The 21,864-nt window shown below is 40.7% G+C and overlaps 1 protein-coding gene across 1 annotated transcript in view; it reads left to right on the top strand.

Moving 5' to 3' along the window:
* Positions 1-20,475, top strand: part of rims3 (regulating synaptic membrane exocytosis 3) — a 67,744-nt gene extending 47,269 nt beyond the window's left edge. Inside the window, exons 3-7 of the mRNA XM_017481058.3 lie at positions 14,993-15,134; positions 15,260-15,372; positions 16,014-16,115; positions 16,349-16,488; positions 17,500-20,475. Coding sequence (XP_017336547.1) covers positions 14,993-15,134; positions 15,260-15,372; positions 16,014-16,115; positions 16,349-16,488; positions 17,500-17,712 — 710 coding nt within the window. The 3' untranslated portion in view covers positions 17,713-20,475. The remainder of the gene's footprint in view (positions 1-14,992; positions 15,135-15,259; positions 15,373-16,013; positions 16,116-16,348; positions 16,489-17,499) is intronic.
* Positions 20,476-21,864: the final 1,389 nt, after the last annotated feature.

Genomic DNA, 21,864 nt, shown 5'->3' with positions numbered 1-21,864 from the left:
TTTTTGTTTTTTTTTATTTCTTCCTCAGCACAATTACCCTTATTCCTTCCTCCCTCTTCTCTCTCCTTAGCTCTATTTTCTCATTTGTAGGTCTTGCCCCCCTTTTCCTTCTCCCCACCTCGGTCTTGAAGCTTTATTTTGAGCCGAAAAGAACAAATCTCTTGGAGCCTTATATAACCAGGCAGACAGAAATACTGCACCTCTAACACACCGTGATCTTTGCATCACTTCAGGGCATATAGACACGCACACACACACACACACACACACACACAGGCATCTTTATATTAACACATACATACATCTTTTAAAATACCTGTATAATCTGGAGGATGTTTGATCACATTTAGTATGTGGAGCATAACATTTACTTTTTCATAAAATCTCACAGGCTTTTAAGAATGACGTTTTTCATTTTAGGAACTTTACATTGCAGGTTTTTTTTTTTTTTTTATCCAATTTGTCTCACCTTGGCTGGATTAAGTAACTGGGCAAATTGAAATTGAAATGAATGAAGAAATGGACAGGTGGTGTATAATGAGCTAATTTGACATATTTACGTAAGGAATCAAAACACTCTGGGATGTGCTGTTATAGGAAAATAATCTACTTGTTCTTTAATTAGTGAATTATTGTGGTGTAAGAGGAGGAAAGCACTTTGGGATTATGCCGTTATGGAAAATAATAATCGATGGGCTGGTGTGATGCAGAATGGTGTTAAGCACATTTATGGTCATCACCCCGATATTGATCATTTTCTTACAACAGCACTTATAACCCGAAAGGTTTTATATCTTTTCTACGTACCCAAACATGTGATCGACACAAACACACACACAGAGTACATTGCGGTTTTTCTGCAGCAGCGGACAGACCTGCAGCGTACACACCCTCCTCCTCCTCCTCCTCCTCCTCCAGCGATGACATTACCCATCACACACTCACAGAGGAAGAGCTTTAATTAATACTCTGTAAATGTCAGAGAGGTGTACTCAACACTACAGCACATCTATGCTCTCCGCTATTGCATAATTGTGTAATGTCGTATAATTTAAAAAAAAAACAACACACACACACGCGACTGCAATCACACACCATCCTCTCAATCTGAGCGTCTCAGTGAACCGGCGCTCTTCGCTCACCTGTCAGCACTGATAGATTCTGCAGCACACCCATGTGCTAGATAACGCCACTGTTTACCAATATGTACCGATCAGCCATAACATTAAAACCACCTGCCTAATATTGTGTAGGTCCATCTTGTGCTGCCAGAACAGCTCTGACTCATCGAGGCATGGACTCTACAAGACCTCTGAAGGTGTGCTGTGGTATCTGGCACCGAGACGTTAGCAACGGATCCTTTAAATCCTGTAAGTTGCGAGGTGGGGCCTCCATTGCGTCCTAACGTCTTAACAGATTCTTTAAATTATACTGGCGAGGGGATGGGTATTTAACTACTTTACTAACTAAATAAGTAAATAACAAGCAAACAAACAAATACATATGAATACTTTGTTTTTTTCCTGATTTCAATGCAGATCTATTAAGAGATTGGGGTAATGTTTTCGTTTGTATTGTAAACAAAGCAAGCATTTTTATAATGGATTCTATACCGCAATTTTAAACGAATTAATGAAGTAAATAACTAACTTAATAAACACGTAAATAACTAACTAACTAACTAACTAATCAATCAAGTAAACAAACAAACAAACAAATATTAATTATGAAAAAAAAATTCATTACTTGAAATAGGAATTAAGTAGGATATTGGGGTAATGTTTTAACAAAGTTTAATAAGTTTTAACGAAGAAACGTTGTTGTTTTTTTTTTTTTTAAATGTATACAGTATAAACACACATAGAAATAAAGCATTTAGAAGAAGCATTAAGAATGTATATATAAAAAAAATGACGTTCAGGACGTTTCAGTTTTGAAGAAATAATGGCGAAAAGACGAGACACACAGAGTTAGCAAAATTGAACTTTCGGAAACAATGTCAATAAAACGACGAAATATTGCATGGGTGAAATTTTTGATTACCAGCGACGTCTAATTAAAGGTGTCTGTAAAGCTTATGAAAAGTGCTGACATGATGACACACAGGGGCTGCACAAAGTACTAAGCACAGGGGTGCCAATAATTGTGACACTTCTGATTTAGTTCAAAAATATTTTTAGACAGACAAAAAACCAGAGACAGAGTGACAGAGAAAAGGAAAGAAAGAAAGACAGAGACAGACAGACAGACACACACACACACACACACACAAAGACAGACAGACAGACATAGAAAGAAAGACAAACAGAAAGTTAGACAGGCAGACAGACAGAGAAAGGCAGGCAGACAGATAGACAGACAGACAGAGGAAGAGAGGCAGACCGAGAAAGACAAGCAGACAGATAGACCGACAGACAGAGAAAGGCAGACAGACAGACAGATAGATAAGCAGACAGATAGACAGACAGACAGACAGACATTAAAGGTGTCTCTAAAGCTTATGTAAAGCGTCATTGTCCAAAGAGCAAACAAGTTGAACGGATGGATAAAGAAAGAAAAACAGAAAAAGACAAAAACAAGTGCAGGTGAGTTAAAATGAAGGAGAGGAGGAGGGAGAGATGGGAGATGATGATGAAGATGGTGAGGATGATGATGATGATGATGATGAAGGAGAGTTGGAGGAAAAGCCTGGCCGTTGGGAATTGTGGTGCAATGCAGAGAGCATTGTCATGGAAACGGGTGTGGGGAAAGAGAGAGAGAGAGAGAGAGGGATTAGAGGGTGAAGGAGAGAATCGGTGTGGGTGGACAGAAGGTAGCGGCCTCGATTGCGGACGGCGGTAATAGACACGGCCCTGGTGCAAGACGTCTGGAATAAAATGCGACGCAGCATTCTGTAAAAGGAAAATAATCAGTGACTGATACTAACCTGATGTTGATCATTTTCCATTAACAACATGTCCTGAATTTTTATTCCTCTTATACCGCGCCAATTTGCTAATGTTCAAACTTTTTTATTTATTTATTTATTTATTTATTTATTTATTTAAAGAATGACACGTCCAGACTTCTGATATAGGAACACCTTCCGACCAATCGGATTTGTTAGGTTAAAAGCGCCGTGGTTGTAATGATGCTTCATTTCAAACACTGGAACACTTTACAGGGGTTACAGTGCAGTTCTGTTACCTTCCCCCAAGTGTTTTCACCCAGAATTCCTCAGGAGATTGAACTGTCTACCCAATTCTCCTACTTATACTACGCACTAAACGTATGCACTCTTTTTGTGAGGAAAAAATCCATACGTTTGAGTGTGTAGCGAAAGAGTGCCTAAGTACTGGGACACGTCAAGAGAACGGAGAGAACGTTGTTGCCTAGTTACACACGCCATCACTGTAAAACGCACTCTTCGTTGACGCAGAGGTCTTGTATTCTATCACGGTTTTGGAGGCGGAGATGGATGCAAGTGCTGATAAAGAGTTTGATAACAAGGAAAACAAACACAAAAGAAGCTACGAACACGTGGCGAACCACTAAGGCAAAGATGACCATGAAAAGACAAGCGGTGTAGTGCCTACTGTGGCTATAAGTACCCGTAAGTGCTCGTTAACAATGATGAAGTTCAGGTGCAGGTGGTCACATGACATGATGGTGTGGTGCAGTGGCTGCTGGGAACTGTAGTCTGGATATCCCTCCAGGATATCCATGACAGACTTGTTTGACATGAATATAGGAACACTGGGACACTTGGACTAGCCTGAAAAATCAGCAGAGCTTATTTAAAAAAAAAAGAAAGCAAATAAAAAGGAAAAACTTGGCTCCCAAGTGGCGCAACAGAAGAATGTTCGGAGAAACGCCACACTCTCTCTCCTCCGTCAATCACAGTGATGGAATCCAATCGTAGACGTCTGTGAGCTCGTGTATCCAGAAGAGGGACGATGGCACTTTAGTTATCGTGTGAAATGAGGAAGAAAATGGAGGGAAAATCCCCCCTCCAAAAAAAGAGTGAAAAATTGAGGGATTATTTGAAACAGCAGGTGACACATCCTTACCTGCCAGGTCTGGCGCTGCTATTAAGGCAAGGATGTTGTTTCATTTTCGTTTATTTACAGCGCAACTGCTGCAGAAAATACAATATTCAGAACATCATATTTGGTCATTTTGTTTTCTTTAATATAACACTGTGATAATATTGTTAATTATGCTCGTAGTCAGTGATTGTTATATAAAATAAATATTCGAGCAGCCCCAATGTTGAGACAAATCTATACAAATGTTTACAGAAAAATATCCATCCATACATCCATCTTCTATACCGCTTATCCTTTTCAGGGTCACGGGGAACCTGGAGCCTATCCCAGGGAGCATCAGGCACGAGGCGGGGTACACCCTGGACAGGGTGCCAATCCATCACAGGGCACAATCACACACCCACACACATTCATACACTACGGACACTTTAGACACGCCAATCAGTCTACCGTGCATGTCTTTGGACTGGGGGAGGAAACCGGAGTACCCGGAGGAAACCCCCGCAGCACGGGGAGAACATGTGAACTCCGCACACACAGGGCCACGGCGGGAATCGAACCCCCGACCCTGGAGGTGTGAGGCAAATTATTTTCCCAGTAATGATCTGTGTATAATTCAGTATTCGATGAAGCAGCATTTAATGTTTCACATTGTTTAATAAAGAGAGACTTCATCTCTCCATTTCGGATTTGTTCTACACCCCAGCTCGATAAGCAGAATCCGATGCAGCTCGGGAATTTTGACTGATAATCTACCGTATGTCTAACAGTCCATTAGGGACAAGCAAAAAGCAGAACTGCGTTACAGATCCGCTGCAGAGCTTCTGAAGTGAGTGAGGCTTCCTGTGTTGATTCAGTTTGACTACGAAAGTCGATTTCATTTCATTAATTGAGAACCCGTGTGAAATAAACGATCCCTGCTACCATTACACTGTATCTTTAAAGTGGTTGAATACGTTATTATCAGCCTAAATCCCCAGGTCTGTGGGCCTAAACGCTGCTGAGAACCTGTAGTGTGAGCTGAATCTGGAGGATCTGCAGAAATGTCTCAGATTCCTCGCTCGGTGTTCTCCAGTCTCTGTGCTGTCATGATGTCACGCAGAGGCTGCACAAAGTACTAATTATAGGGGTGCCAATAATTGCGACACTTCTGGTTTAGTTAAAAAAATATTTTTAGACAGACAGAAAACCAGAGACTGACTGACAGAGAAAAGGAAATAAATAAAGACAGACAGACACACACAGAAAGACAGACAGACATAGAAAGACAGACGGACGGACAGACAGACTGACATAGACAGACAAAGAGACAGACAGACAAACAAAGAATCTGAAAAAGACATACACAAAGACAGACAGACATAGACAGAAAGACAAACAGACAGACAGACATAGAAAAGAAAGACAAACAGACAGACAGAGAAAGACAGGCAGGCAGACAGACCTAGAAAGACAGACAGACAGGCAGAAAGACAGACAGACATAGAAAGAAAGACAGACAGACAAACAGACACACAGAATAATAGTTGCAAAGACAGACAGACAGACAGATAGATAGATAGATAGATAGATAGATAGATAGATAGATAGATAGATAGATAAACAATTGTGTGGCTGCAGTGTGTGTGAGTGTGTGTGTGTGTATGTGTGTGTGTGTGTTGTTCCTCCCTCGCTCCCCCACAGTGGAGATATTCCTGACTACAGGTTTATAAATAGACACTGCGCACTTCTCTGTTCGTTTCGGGGTCTCTGTGTTCCTCTTCCCCTCCTCTCTCTCTCCCTCACTCACTGCCTTTCCTTATCTCGGTGCATCTGATGTGGAGGGCTGGGCGGTGTGTGTTCAGACTTTATCCTGCTGAAATGAGTCCTTCACTTCAGGCTGAGGCTGAAACACACACACACACACACACACACACACACACACACACACAGTACAGATGAAGAGAGTATGAGGACGTGTTTGGGAGTGATGCAGCAGAGTGATGAATTTTCAATTCTGTTCGGGGGAAATTTTCAGTCTTCATGTCGGTCATTTTTACTGCAAAGATTACACAGTATATTACAGTACCTTCTATAACTTAGTAAAGGAGTTAAAGTTAGTAAAGTTAGTCTTAGAAAAGAGGTGTGGCCTCTTTGTTAGTCTTAGTTAAGGAGGTGTGGCTTCTTTGTTAGTCTTAGTGAAGGAGGTGTGGCCTCTTCGTTAGTCTTAGTGAAGGAGGTGTGGCCTCTTCGTTAGTCTTAGTTAAGGAGGTGTGGCCTCTTTGTTAGTCTTAGTGAAGGAGGTGTGGCCTCTTTGTTAGTCTTAGTGAAGGAGGTGTGGCGTCTTCATTACTCTTATTGAAGAACCTGTGATTTCTTTGTTAGTCTTAGTGAAGGAGGTGTGGCCTCTTCGTTAGTCTTAGTGAAGGAGGTGTGGCCTCTTTGTTAGTCTTAGTGAAGGAGGTGTGGCCTCTTTGTTAGTCTTAGTGAAGGAGGTGTGGCGTCTTCATTACTCTTATTGAAGAACCTGTGATTTCTTTGTTAGTCTTAGTGAAGGAGGTGTGGCCTCTTCGTTAGTCTTAGTGAAGGAGGTGTGCCCTCTTCGTTAGTCTTATTGAAGAACCTGTGATTTCTTTGTTAGTCTTAGTTAAGGAGGTGTGGCCTCTTTGTTAGTCTTAGTGAAGGGGTGTGGCCTCTTCGTTAGTCTTAGTGAAGGAGGTGTGGCCTCTTTGTTAGTCTTAGTGAAGGAGGTGTGGCCTCTTTGTTAGTCTTAGTTAAGGAGGTGTGGCCTCTTCGTTAGTCTTATTGAAGAACCTGTGATTTCTTTGTTAGTCTTAGTTAAGGAGGTGTGGCCTCTTTGTTAGTCTTAGTGAAGGGGTGTGGCCTCTTCGTTAGTCTTAGTGAAGGAGGTGTGGCCTCTTTGTTAGTCTTAGTGAAGGAGGTGTGGCCTCTTTGTTAGTCTTAGTGAAGGAGGTGTGGCCTCTTTGTTAGTCTTAGTTAAGGAGGTGTGGCCTCTTCGTTAGTCTTATTGAAGAACCTGTGATTTCTTTGTTAGTCTTAGTGAAGGAGGGGTGGGCATTTTGTCTGTTATTATTAGAGAAGGAATGGAGCGGTGCTTCTGGCGGTGAGCATAGGTACAGCCTACAGAAATATTATGGTTATGTGACCTACTTTTGATCAAACACAACTTGTGCTGGCAAAATCCCTACAGCCAGCACATATAGTAACATTTAAATAAACGAGCTTGCATTAAAGATGTATTTGTGTTAGAGCGTGACTCATAAATGTGACACTGATGGAGAATGTTTTATATTACTTACTTTTTTTTTTTGGTATGACGGCACTCTCACCCGTGTCTTTCATAAAGAGATTACTTATCCTGTGTGAATGAGACATAATTAATAAATAACATCTTCCAGCAACATTACAAATCTCATCCCATCTGAATAGTACTTAATGATATTAAAAACAGCACGAAGCTCTGCGACTCAGTTTCTATAAGGAGCATGAAAATCACCCTTTAAAAGTCAGATTCCTCTTACAGAGATGATGCGAGTCACTTTGACCCGAGACGGTATTATATTATGGCTTGATATTCTCAACTTTTAAAGTAGTTTTAAAGTCAGAAGCTGTGCACAGATCACCCAGGAGCAAATCTAACCAGAATATCTAGCATTGACTCATTTGGTTTTCTTGGGGCTGATGCTGTATTTTTAGCTCTGGATAATCTAAAATGTCTGTTCCCTGTGCTATCTGTCTCGGGGATGAGGCTGTTGCCACAGAGACCAGACAGAGAGATGGCCATGACTTTGCTCTCATGACAAACACACAAACACACACTGGTTTAGTATAACACAGCCACCAGTGTTTTCAATGAATGGTGAAGCCAAGTTTGTGATCATTACGAGGCACTCGAGCACTGAGGAGGGAAAACAGAGGTAAAACTGCTGAATTTTATGTTTAATGTCATGGTTAATTATTATAAAGTTATGAAGGAGACACAGTCTCTTTGTTAGTCTTAATGAAGGGGGTGTGTCCTGTTTGTCTGATAGCTACAGTGAAGGAGGTGGGGCCTCTGCGTGCCAAAGACATGGCGTCTTTTTTTTTTTTAAATTTGCTTTAGTATAGCAGGCTTGGTGTCTTTGTTTGTTAGTCTTACTGAAGGAGGTGTGGCTTTGTTATCTTTTAGTCGTAGTGAAGGAGGAGTGGCTTCTTTGTTTATTAGTTTCTGTGAAGGGGACATGGTCTGTGAGAAAAGGAGACGTGGCCTTTTTGTCTGTTAGTAAAGGAGGTGTGGTCTTTTTGTCTGTTAGTAAAGGAGGTGTGGCCTTTTTGTCTGTTAGTAAAGGAGGTGTGGTCTTTTTGTCTGTTAGTAAAGGAGGCGTGTCCTTTTTGTCTGTTAGTAAAGGAGGTGTGGTCTTTTTGTCTGTTAGTAAAGGAGGTGTGGCCTTTTTGTCTGTTAGTAAAGGAGGTGTGGCCTTTTTTTGTTAGTAAAGGAGGTGTGGTCTTTTTGTCTGTTAGTAAAGGAGGTGTGGTCTTTTTGTCTGTTAGTAAAGGAGGTGTGGCTTTTTTGTCTGTTAGTAAAGGAGGTGTGGTCTTTTTGTCTGTTAGTAAAGGAGGTGTGGTCTTTTTGTCTGTTAGTAAAGGAGGTGTGGTCTTTTTGTCTGTTAGTAAAGGAGGTGTGGTCTTTTTGTCTGTTAGTAAAGGAGGTGTGGCTTTTTTGTCTGTTAGTAAAGGAGGTGTGGTCTTTTTGTCTGTTAGTAAAGGAGGTGTGGCTTTTTTGTCTGTTAGTAAAGGAGGTGTGGTCTTTTTGTCTGTTAGTAAAGGAGATGTGGTCTTTTTGTCTGTTAGTAAAGGAGGTGTGGCCTTTTTGTCTGTTAGTAAAGGAGGTGTGGCCTTTTTGTCTGTTAGTAAAGGAGGTGTGGCCTTTTTGTCTGTTAGTAAAGGCAATGTTCCTGCCAGTTCCAGTAAAAGAGGCATTGGCTCAGTGTCCGTTAGCTTTAATGAAGGAGGTGTGGCATCTTTCTGTCTGAACTAACACTTCTATTGGAAATACCTTGTATTGGAAAATAATGCATCCTAGCAGGTTTAATTTAATCCACTGCCTTCACTGGGATTGTGCCTGAACTGCTATATCATCATATATTTATGTTTTTATTTCATTTCAAAAGACCCTTAGAATTAATTCCAGTCTCACTAAATGGTTAGCTCTGCTTGTTTAGTTTATGGAACCAGTTTTACTGAAGGTATTAGAGTAGAAGCATTTCTTAAAATATTGAAGGGTGTGTGTTAGTGGGAAGAACTCTGAATTCTGGTTTGCCTTGGATTCATGCCATAAGGTAAGTTTTTTTTGTCCAGTTCTCCGGGACAAAGTGTGTGTTTATCCAAAGTGTGTGTTTATCCCATGCATTACCCTACCAAGTAAATATGTACCAAGAATTATTATCAAGCCTACAAAAATAAGCTAATAAGCTAAATATTAGTCTTCACCTCCCTGACTACTCGAGTCTACTGTTCTCCACAAGCAAGTGGAGCTGCATGAGAGAGGTCAGATGCAGCACAAGCCATTTTAACACCCAATATTATTCTCTCTTTTCTTTCTTCTCACCTCTCTTACAAATTTTCTCTCTCCCCATCTGCTTCCCTTTCCCATCGCTCTATAGCTCTACAGTAATCTCTCCATTCACACCTCTACATCTCCGTCCATTTCTCTCACTAACTGAGCTGCATCCTTTAATATTTCATTGAAGCACCTCGCAGGGTTTACCCAGGAGAAATGGACTGAAGAGGAAGCTATAGAAAAGATGGAAACAAACACTGGTGGATTTAAGGCAAGATAGGACAGGAACAGAGATATATAGGGGAAAGTGGAATATCAATCTGAGGAGACAGTTTAGCTGGTGGGAAAAAAGACATTTTACTCAGCATTTTTTTTTTTGTTCTTGCAGAAAAGCATCACTAAAGGAGCTGTTTGGAATTTTGTAGCGCCCTCTGTTGCCCATGAGGTGAAATGCAGTTGCGTTGAAAACAAGTTTTCAAACACAATCTTTTTTATGACTTTTGATTTGCCTTTTTAAAAAATGCAGGCAGCTCTGTTCCAGCTGGTGGGTGGAGCTCATTTCAGGGTTGGAAAAATATCAGTAAAATTCTGTAATAGTCACTAGTAGATCCATTGCTATATTAGGAATCACCATTTTCTAAGATTTTTTTCAAAATGATGAATAAAAAACATCACTTAAAATAACATTTTAATTGCAATAAAATGCACCTTTACAATATACCTACTGCAGTGCCAGTGGAGTTGTTGGTGTATGTGCTCAAGTAGGGGTCAAAACCAGAAAATATATTACAAATAGGGACACGGGAAACTAGAAATCCACAGCTTGGAACTGAAGGCAAGACTTCGCCAAGGCTACAACTAAGCCACCTTTAAATTTAGTGGGCGGAGTCATTTTATAGTCTTTGCAGCATCTTAATTTATCCACGAGAGCTTGTTTTTTTTCAGTGGAAACTTGTTGAAAAGTTCTAACATCTCCACCCCCACAAACACACATTGAATCAATATCTGGACGTCATTACACTCTATGAGTACACACTTACCTTCACTCTCTCTACACACTCCTGTGTACTGCAGCAGTCAGCTTGTGTTTATACCACTATAAGCATCTTGTCTTTGTGATCTACACACACACACACACACACACACACACACACACTGAGCACTGCAGACCCAATCCCAAAGAGGACTACTGAGACTGTATTTGTTGAAACACTTAATCCACTTCAAAGAGTGATCCCACAGTTAATACTCTGTGCTCAAACATGATTGATTATTCGGGGTGTGTATCTCTTATTGTGAGAAGATACAATGATAATAATATCATTTTATCATGGAATGGTTGTTTAACCATTCCATGTAGAAAGGAAGCAGACAGAAATAATATACGATTTGATGTAAAGCCACCGCGAGATGATTTGGTGCAATATGGCACAAAAGAGTATGATTCAGTATTCAAAATAGTTTTTAATTAAAAACAAAATGCAATGAGACAAACTCCACAAATGAGACTGACAGCAATGTAGGCCACACCTCTTTCACTAACACTGACAACAACGTAGGTCACACCTCCTTCACTGACACTGACAGTATATAGGACACACCTCCTTCACTGACACTGACAGTATATAGGACACACCTCCTTCATTGAGACTGACAGTATATAGGACACACCTCCTTCACGGACACTGACAGTATATAGGACACACCTCCTTCACTGAGACTGACAGTATATAGGACACACCTCCTTCACGGACACTGACAGTATATAGGACACACCTCCTTCACTGAGACTGACAGTATATAGGACACACCTCCTTCATTGAGACTGACAGTATATAGAACACACCTCCTTCACTGACACTGACAGTATATAGGACACACCTCCTTCACTGACACTAACAGTATATAGGACACACCTCCTTCACTGACACTGACAGTGTATAGGACTCACCTCCTTCACTAACACTAACAGCAACAAAGGCCACACCTCCTTCACTGAGACTGACAGAAATATAGTACACATCTCCTTCACTAACACTGACAGTAATATAGGCCACACCTCCTTCATTGAGACTGACAGCAACATTGGCCACACTTCCTTCACTAAGACTGAGAAACATTAAGGCCACACCTCCTTCACTAACACTGACAGTAATATAGGCCACACCTCCTTCACTGAGACTGACAGTAACATTGGCCACACCTCCTTCACTAAGACTGAGAAACATTAAGGCCACACCTCCTTCACTAACACTGACAGTAATATAGGCCACACCTCCTTCATTGAGACTGACAGCAACATTGGCCACACCTCCTTCACTAAGACTGAGAAACATTAAGGCCACACCTCCTTCACTAACACTGACAGTAATATAGGCCACACCTCCTTCATTGAGACTGACAGCAACATTGGCCACACCTCCTTCACTAAGACTGAGAAACATTAAGGCCACACCTCCTTCACTAACACTGACAGTAATATAGGCCACACCTCCTTCACTGAGACTGACAACAACATTGGCCACACCTCCTTCATTGAGACTGACAGCAACATTGGCCACACCTCCTTCACTTTGACTGAAAGGTGTATAGGCCACTCCTCCTTCACTGGAACTGAGATTATAAAACGGTACAATTGCATCATACATGTTACATTTCTAATCTTTATTCTGTTACACACATGTATTTGGGAAAATGAGACAGATTTAGCACCCGTGTGAATCTCTGATGTCCCCTTGTGTATTCTTAGTACCATACACATCTGAAGTTATTATATTATATAAAAACCAGAGATCTCTGCCTCATCTGACTCACAGCTCCATGGCATTGAGAGAGTGTGTGCCAAAAATGTCTCCCAGTCTCCCAGTAAACTCATTACCACTCCGTCTCAACAAGCGAGGGAAACAATACCGTTGTACTCCATAGCAGGGTTTCACTCTAGCTTTAATAATCAGGGGTGGATCAATATGAAAAATGCTCCGAATGAAACTGCCTGTATGCATGTTCATCAGTTTTGGTGTTGAAGATGTTCACCATGGACAACATTGGATGATGTACAACAAGGAAGCAGAAATGCACGGTTACGTTTATTTCGTATTATACCTCAGTGCTGTCAAATTCTCAATTCTGATTGGTCAGGAAGCGTTGACGAATTTCTCTAACAGTAGTGCCGGCTGCAGTACGTCTGCAATAATAATTTCTTTAATAACGGGGCCTAGATCAAGGGCTCATCCTGGAATTCGATTTCACATCCTAGAATAAATTCTTAAATCTACCACTGTGATGAAATATATATGCTATATCTAATATATGGTTTGCTATGATCACTGTATGCTTTCTTCTCTTGCATTTTTTATATAATAACCATACAAATATTTATTTCCCAGTGGTGTTTGACACCCGTTTGATGACACTCGTCCTACTTTATGATGTGCTGTGCTGTATTTTAGGAATTTCTGTGAAATGTTATTCTCAGTGCACCATTATAGTCATCACGGTGTATTGAGTGTCCAATTTTCTGAGAAAAGGATTAGCAAGGAGCGAGTCGCATATCTGGAGGACGTTTCTTGGTACAATGACAAGCTTCATTCCTTTTTCTCTAACCTGAGGGTGAACATTTTATTGTTGTTTTCAGAGGCCTCATTGAGGGTCCTGGATTTCTATAAAGCAGTAAATAAGCTTTGCACCCAAAGATCAGGTAAATACCATCGGCCCCTTAGTGCTGTCGGTGTTTATGAATGCGACTCCTCTAATTGCTCCAGGATTTTATTGAAAAATGCAGCTCGCCATCAGTAGTGCTTTTTTGTTGTTGTTGTTGTTGTTGTTGTTGAGTAGTCTAACACTTTTCTACTCCTATATGGAAGTGTAAGCCCCAAGCGTTTGGTTGCCAGATTCCCATTCCCATTATATAGCCTCATAAAACACATCACAATACAGCATAATGTTGGCTGTTCTGTAATACCGTACCCTCAAAGGGCTCACAATTGTCATATTTCCACCATCCTTTTGTAGTTCATTTTCCTTCATCATCCATCAATCCATGCCTCCACTTCTTCTTGAGTGGCGCAGTATGTTAGTTGGCCACCCAAAAGAGATCGGCTAAACGCCATTAGTCCCTCAGTGCTGTTGTCAGTTAGGAATGCGGGCTTTATGCCCAGCTCTCACAACACAGATGAGCATCTAATTGCGCCAAGAGGGATCCTAATGGAAAGTGCAGTTCGCTCTCAGTGTCAGCATGCCTGCTAAAACAAATATGACTCACTCTGCTATTACTTATGTTTGTTCATATTTTTCATATCTATTTTCCAATAAGACCACTTAGTCCTTTGTCATGGGTTTTGAGGCGATTTGCTTTTCCATTTTTGGTTTTGGACGCCTGCAGCAGTGCGAGACTTTTTATTATTATGCTGCTCAGCTCTGTGTATACTGAAGACTCGGAGAGAAAAAGGCCGAGCCAAGCTGAACACGTCTGCTGAATAATTAACATTTCCCCCCAATGCTTATGTTAAGTCTGGTCGAAGAGTGTAAACTGGACACACTGATACAAATTAGACTCAGCAGTCGTGACTTAAGTCCAAAAGTTACGTCAATATTTATGTGGGGAGATTTACATGTAGTCAGAGTTAGGCACTTGTTTACGACAATTTTTTCTGGGTGTGTAATCAACTGTAACTGTGCACCTTCAAGGTTGGAGTAGTAACACAAGCACTTGCCTTTTAAGCTGAAAAAAACAAAAAATCAGGGATAGAAAATGTGGACTGAAGAAATAAATTTGTGTTTTTCATGAACCCTATAGGTGGCTTAGTCGTTCGCACATTTGCCTCGCACCTGAAAGGTTGGGGGTTCAATTCCCATCTCCACGCTGTGTGTGTGTGTGGAGTTTCTACGTTCTCCCCGTGCTCTGGGGGTTTCCTCCCCCAGTCCAATGATATGTGTCGTAAGCTGATTGGCATCTCTGAATCATCTGTAGTGTGTGAGTTTGTGCGCGATTGTTCCCTGCGATGGGTTGGCACCTCATCCAGGGTGTCCCCCAGCTTGAGTCCCCGCAACCCTGTGTAGGATAAGCGATACGAAAAATGGATGGATGGATGGATGGCTGGATGGATCAATCCTTTATAACACATGAAAAATGCGCTTAAGAGTGAGGTCAGAGATGTGCATAACTGAGATACGTCTCTGTTTTAGGCACACTCCAACCTGAGTCTGTAACTATTGCGTAACTTCTGAGTAGTGCTTATGTCTGTAGTTATACCTGAGTTATATCTGAGTAATGAAATACACAATTTTGTTATGAAATCCTCACTAAGCAAGCGCCACTTGACTCAATGTCAACTCAAGGAATACAGCCCTGACTGTGAACGGATTGTGCGATCTGTGATGCTTGTTGAACTTTTTTTCCACACCTATACCTTTTTTATTTCTGTAGATGGAGCAAACAAGAAGCTACGCAGCACGATCAGGAGGAGCACGGAGACGGGCATTGCCGTAGAGATGAGGAACCGTGTGACGAGGCAGGGCAGTAAGGAGTCAACGGATGGAAGCACTAACAGTAACAGCTCAGAAGGAACGTGAGTGCAGTGGCGAATATTTTTAAAAATCGTCTGCGTTCTCTTACTGCGTGCTCCATAAGTCGTATTTGTATTTGTATCTTGCTCTGTTGTGTTTACAACGTAGAATGTTTCATGTCCAATAGTTTCATCTTCCCTACCACCCGACTGGGCCCAGAGAGCCAGTTCAGCGACTTCCTGGATGGCCTTGGCCCCGCCCAGATTGTTGGGCGTCAGACATTAGCCACACCGCCAATGGGTGAGTCTCAAGCACAGAATGGATTTCCTATTACAAATGCAACATACCAAATGTGCTGCTTCAAAACAACTTTAAAATACCTGATACACCAGTAACCACATTTTTAATTCTAACAGCTTTAGAAGAGAATTTTAGCTGAGAGGATGTAGATGAGAGGATTTTTTTATGAGCTTGAAGAAAGCCTTCAGGAATATGTGTTAGGGTGTATTGTTTCTTTAAGCTACACCTTTTACTTCATCAGATTTTTTTTGGCACAAGTAGTATACTTTGTATTTTGGTCATTGTTTGCTTGTCTATTGATTTGATATATATATACAATGCCCTGTGTCTCCATCTGCTGTTCAGTAGGGTAAATTACAGACAATTAAATTTACCTTAGAATAAAAGCTGACGTCCAGAAATGTATTATTATATAATTTTTGTATTAAAAAAATCAGCGTGAATGAAATATCTAATTCAAGCTTCATTTACATTACTAGCAAATTCTTCATGGGAATGTATTACCTGCAATATTACATAATAAACAGTACTAAAGCTCAGTGATCCATTAAAAGCATGCATTAATACGCTATTTTATCTATATTTTATTGAAACTAAACTGTATTTGTACTATTGCATTATTACTTTCTATATCTGTGTAGGCGATGTACATATCGGAGTGATGGATCGCGGTGGTCAGATCGAGGTGGAAATCACCCAAGCCAGGGGTTTAACCCCTAAACCAGGCTCAAGGAACATTCCAGGTAAAAAAAAAATTGATGTTCCAAGTTCAAGTCACTTCCCCTTTATATTCATTAGGCAGACATTTTTATTTAATGCAAGGTAGAATGCAATCCAACCATATCCAATAATGTACTCCTGGGATTTGAATTCACAATCATCTGCTCACTAGCACATCACCTAAAACTCTAAGAAAGAACCAAGTCTTGAAATATATGGCACTGTTTAAGAATGGATTTTAACTTTGTGTCTGCAGCGACGTATGCGAAGGTTTATGTCCTGGAGAATGGAGCATGTCTCTCCAAGAAGAAAACCAAAGTGGTGAAGAAAACCCTGGACCCAACCTACCAGCAAACACTACTGTTTGACGAAAGCCCTCAGGGCAAAGTGTTACAGGTGGGCCAATGAACCACAAGCAGCTAGCTTTTAATAGCATAGCAATGTTATTTCCCATTCTTCTCAATTTTTGGGAATCCTCAGTGAAGACTCTCTCTGTGCTGTAACATTTATAAATATGACCTGTATATCACCTCAATAGCCATATCAGATTAGCTAGTGTTAGCAAGCTTGCTTGAGTTAGCAGTGAAGATTACTTACATTTATAAATTTGGCTTAAATCTCAGACATCTTGTCAGGTTAGCACATGTTAGCTAACTGGCTCATATTAGCCGGGACGATTGTTTACATTTATAAATGTGATTATAAATGTAAAATGACAATCCTGTCAGGTTAGCCCATGTTAGTTAGCTAGTTTGTATTAGCAGGAACAATTGTTTACATGTACAAGTATGACTTAAATTCTCTCATAAATCCTGTCAGGTTAGCTCATGTTAGTTTGCTAGTTTGTATTAGCAGGAACAATTGTTTACATATAAGTATGGCTTAAATTCTCTCATAAATCCTGTCAGGTTAGCTCATATTAGTTAGCTAGTTTGTATTAGCAGGAACAATTTTCAACATGTACAAGTATTACTTAAAATTCTCTCATAAATCCTGTCAGGTTAGCTCATATTAGTTAGCTAGTTTGTATTAGCAGGAACAATTGTTAACATGTACAAGTATTACTTAAAATTCTCTCATAAATCTTGTTAGGTTAGCTCATATTAGTTAGCTAGTTTGTATTACCAGGAACAATTATCAACATGTAAAAGTATGACACATTCTGTCTAAAATCCTGTCAGGTTAGCTCATAGTAGCTCATAGTAGCTGGCTAAGAAAATCTGTGAAAATAACATCGCAGGTATATAGTATATATGAAGAAGTGTTCAGGAGGTGACTTCAGTGTACTTCAGTACACATAGCGGATGTAGTAAAAGTTAAGGACATATGTACTACAATAGTTACGCAGTCAAAGAGGTTGTTGGAGGTGAAACCGCAGAACTAATTGCTTGCCCCGCTGTCCGCTAGGTGATTGTGTGGGGCGATTACGGCCGCATGGACACCAAGTGCTTCATGGGAATGGCCCAGATCCTCCTGGACGAGCTGGATTTGTCCTCCATGATTGGTGGCTGGTACAAGCTGTTTCCCACTTCCTCTCTTGCCGACTCCAGCATCGGCCAGCTGACCCGACGCCTCTCACAGTCCTCACTCGAGAGTGCCACCAGCCCCTCATGCACCTAGAAAAGGCCCTCCCTCCACATCTTCTCTCTGTGTCTTTATGGTCCCGTTCTCTTTTTCCTGCAATTCATTCTTACTGTACATGCAACTCTCACTCACCCTGAGTGGAAACGCATAGATCCAGCGTATTGTCCATCACACAGACTTCATTCGGTCTGTTTCTTCATTCTGTCTCTTTCTGTTTTGTTATGTTACATAGCAAGAGACAAGTGTTAACTCGCACATACCTTTTTGTCTAACTCTCCCACAAGCTGGAAGGCTGCTAATCCGGAAGCATACACACACACACACACACACACACACACACACACACACACACACACACACACACGCACAGAAAATTTCCAGAAGTTTTCCAGACGATGTAGCATTTATACATGCGCAACCCATAAAGAGCATGCTTGTGATCATCACGCTTACGATCCACCCCCCCACTCGCGCCAAAACTTCTGTTTTCCTAAAACTCTCTATGCCAAACCTGCTCAAATGTTTATTTTTTAAAACCAAAGCAATTCTTCTTATATGTAGTGTTTGTAGAGTATGGATATGTAGCAGAGTCAAAGACTTACGGTAGGTGACATGCAAAAAGAGAAAACAAAACAAAAAAACAAAAACCTTTAGAATTAGTCTAACGTATATACGTTCAGGTCCAGAATGGTTTCACCCTTGATAAAGATAAAGCTGTCTAAAATACACAGAACAGATGACGTCTCAATTAAAATCTCATTGAAATACGTTGGAACATTCTTCCTCACATATACAGCTGTCAGACAGACACTTTTCTTTGTACATGGATGCGATGTCCATCAGCAAGCACACCAGCACTGAGCCGTTCCCTTTAATTACCCAGAATTTTCCAGAAGGACTCCTTCACATTTCTTCAACTCATGAAACATCTTTAATCGGATTAAGAGCTGGCGTGTCCCGATATAATATTTTTTTTTTCGATAATTGCCTTTAGTACAGTTTACAACATTACTCGATTGCCTTCCCCGAGCCTACAATGCTGCCCTAAAAACGTTAAAAATCACAGTCCCGTAGAAGACGACTGTCTCTGTGCTGCCTCCAGAACTTGTATCTCAGAAGCACAAACACTGCCCTAAAAGATTTGCCAAGTAGCCTCTTTCTTAAATGGAACGGTTATATGATATCATCAAGTCTCCACGATGAAGTAACGGTGTGTGCTGTATATTGCGATATATCATATCAGGGGTGGACAGAAAAAAATCACAAGCCTGGGAGAAGCAGGCTGCATGTCTGGGCTAACCATATATCCATTTTCTGTACTGTTTTCTGTGCCAGCCCATCGCAGGGCACAATCGCACACACGTTCACACACTGTGGACAGTTTGGAAATGCCAAAATTCCACGACTTATTTAGTAAAATATACAACAGCGCAAAATTCTTGCCTAATTCTGTCAAACAGTGTTAGGTGTCAATAATGTTGCACTTGAGGGACGAGACAGATTCTTCCTCTCAACAAGAATTTGCGTATTCATTATAGCTATCTAGCTAGATATCTAACTATCCATCCATTTTCCGTATCGCCAGAGTTACGCCCTGGACGGGATTGCCAACCCGTTGCCCAATCGCACACACATTCACACATTACAGACAGTTTAGAGACATCAATCAGCCCACAATGCATGTCTTTGGACTGGGAAGCTGGAGTACTCAGAGGAAACCCCTGCAGCACTTCAAAAACCCCTTCCGATGCAAACTCCACACACACAGGGCAAAGGCAGGATTCGAACCTTTTCGCGAATGCGACCCACTTGTTCTGCAACCCTCAACCGGTTTCCGGCATGCACGGATATCCAAAAATCCACCACTGGCTTCTCTGTGAACTTCTGTGTACCCTTGTTCAAAATAAACGTTTTCCCATGACCCCCCAGCTATCAGGTTAAGAACCGCTGCATTCAGCCATTGTGCATGCGCTAGATAACTAGCCTGTAGGTTTCTGTTCAAAACATGAGACTGGGCAGCACATTGAAGATCATGAATTTATGACTTGTCCATCTCTGCATATGATTAAGCATGTTCCAGCTCCACAGACCGATCTAGTCATTTATATTCAACCGCGTTTCAGCTCATTGTGCAGTGTATTTGAGGAAACTTGAAAGTCCACCAAGGTTCAAATTTCAATCCAAATCAGTCCGCTTTTTTTTTTTTTTTTACTCTAATAATTAGTAATTAACGATTTAACCGTTTTTATTTTACACCGATTATGATTTTCTTTTTGCTCATCCCGTTTCTGATGCCAAAATGTGCCTCGGGTGGAACAGGGAGTTTATTTTTAGCGTCAGAACACCGTAGCACTTTCTCAAAGTCCCAGTGCCATTTAGGATTTGATGTTGATCGATTTGCTGACGATAAGGGCTTTTTTATTTTCTTGGTAGCACTTTGTCCTGATGGCAGAAAGAGACCACATTTTACACCTTGTTTACACCCTAGTCATGAAGTCACGCAATATCAACAATATCATTTAGTTACGAGTTTCATTGCATCATTTAAATCCAGATTTCCTACACGTTTAAGCATATGGATCATTATCTATGCTGTATGTTTCCTTTATGTTTATCAAGGGTGTTTGTAATTCAGGATTCGGGGGGGCGACTGTGAAGACGCACACACACACACACACACACACACACACACACACGCACACACTCTTCTAAAGGGCAGGGCTCAAATTCACAAGTCAGGTTATTTAAATGCACATAACTCCTGTTATATATGGTAGCATAAATGTATGAATTCAAACAGAGAACATTATATATATATATATATATATATATATATATATATATATATATATATATATAAGGTATTTGTGTTAATGTATTTATTATCTGCATGTTTACTCACAAAAAAACAAATATAGAGTGTTGTTTTAAGCTTGCCTTTAAATGCATATAGACTATATAAACAGTATTTATTTTGCCGATGCTGTCGTTTTTGGTTTCTTTCTTTCTTTTTTTTGCTGAATGTCGGATCTGCACTGAAGGGTAGCATCATGACAAGGCTCTGTTCAGTTTCTTCGGCCGTAAAGTGAACCAACGATCAACTGAACAACGAAACCAGCAGCTCGATTTGTAATACAGAAGAGCAAAAAGTGTCATGAACATGAAGTCTTATTAACAAACATGGTGGACTATCAAGGGGATTTCTTTTGTGCATGGACGATGGAGGCTTTTCTCTCGACCGGCATCTAGATCTAAACGACTAAAGGTCTTATCCGGAAGGTCACGAGTGGAAACGAATATCGGTTTGCGTATCAGTGGAATGTTAATCGAAGCCCAAGAATGACGGCTTTCCTCAGTGTGCTATTGGAGCTCTTTAAACGCTGGGATTGTAGACAAACAGCTCAAATCATCTTCTCCAGCCAGACTTAGGCACCATGGAGACTTCTCAAGATGTTTCTCGTTGTTGTTTATTTTTATGTTTGTTTTTTAATGTGGTCCTTCTTACATATCTTAGGATTAAGCGTGTAAAATTCTCAAGTCTTTCACATCACATCCGATTTTTTTTTCTTCCATCATCTCGCATATCATGCTCCTCATTAATGTCCCCGTTAACAGCCCCCCCCCACACACACACACAAATCTTGAAGGATAAAATGAATATTTAAGGAACCATTTTAAGTTAGATTTTCAAATCCTCCATGTTCAAAGACGCTGCTTAGTGGCTGTAATGAATCAGACTTGGTGTTTACAAGACAAAGAAAAAGACACGTGATTGAGATCATTTCCAATTTGAATGTGTAAATCTGACCTAATTCTTATTCTCCATGTTGTGGACTACACAGTGAAATGCATGTCATGACTGGTTTTTTTTGTTTGTTTGTTTTTTTGTTCTACCATTTTGGATTGATAATTATACAAGTGTGAAGTCTATCTGCGCTCTGGGCCGCATGCCGAGTAATGTGATTGGTTCGACTTGTCACGTTACAGATCTTAGTTTGCAGGAATTCCTGAAGGAATTCTTCTATGTGGACACAAAACCTGCGATTTCAAGCCCCGTCTGAAAACGAGCCCAGAATCCGGTCTGGAGTGCAGACTCAAATATTCAGACGGAGTGTACAAACGCCCTTAAAGGATGGAAAGTCCATTGTCTGGTTTCGTTATATCCCTGTTCTCTTATATAAAACAATT

This window comes from Ictalurus punctatus, chromosome 12 (genome assembly GCF_001660625.3).
Source record: "Ictalurus punctatus breed USDA103 chromosome 12, Coco_2.0, whole genome shotgun sequence".
NCBI lineage: Eukaryota > Metazoa > Chordata > Actinopteri > Siluriformes > Ictaluridae > Ictalurus > Ictalurus punctatus.
The sequence above is the reverse complement of the archived record's forward strand: the minus strand, read 5'-3'. Positions and strand labels throughout refer to the sequence as shown.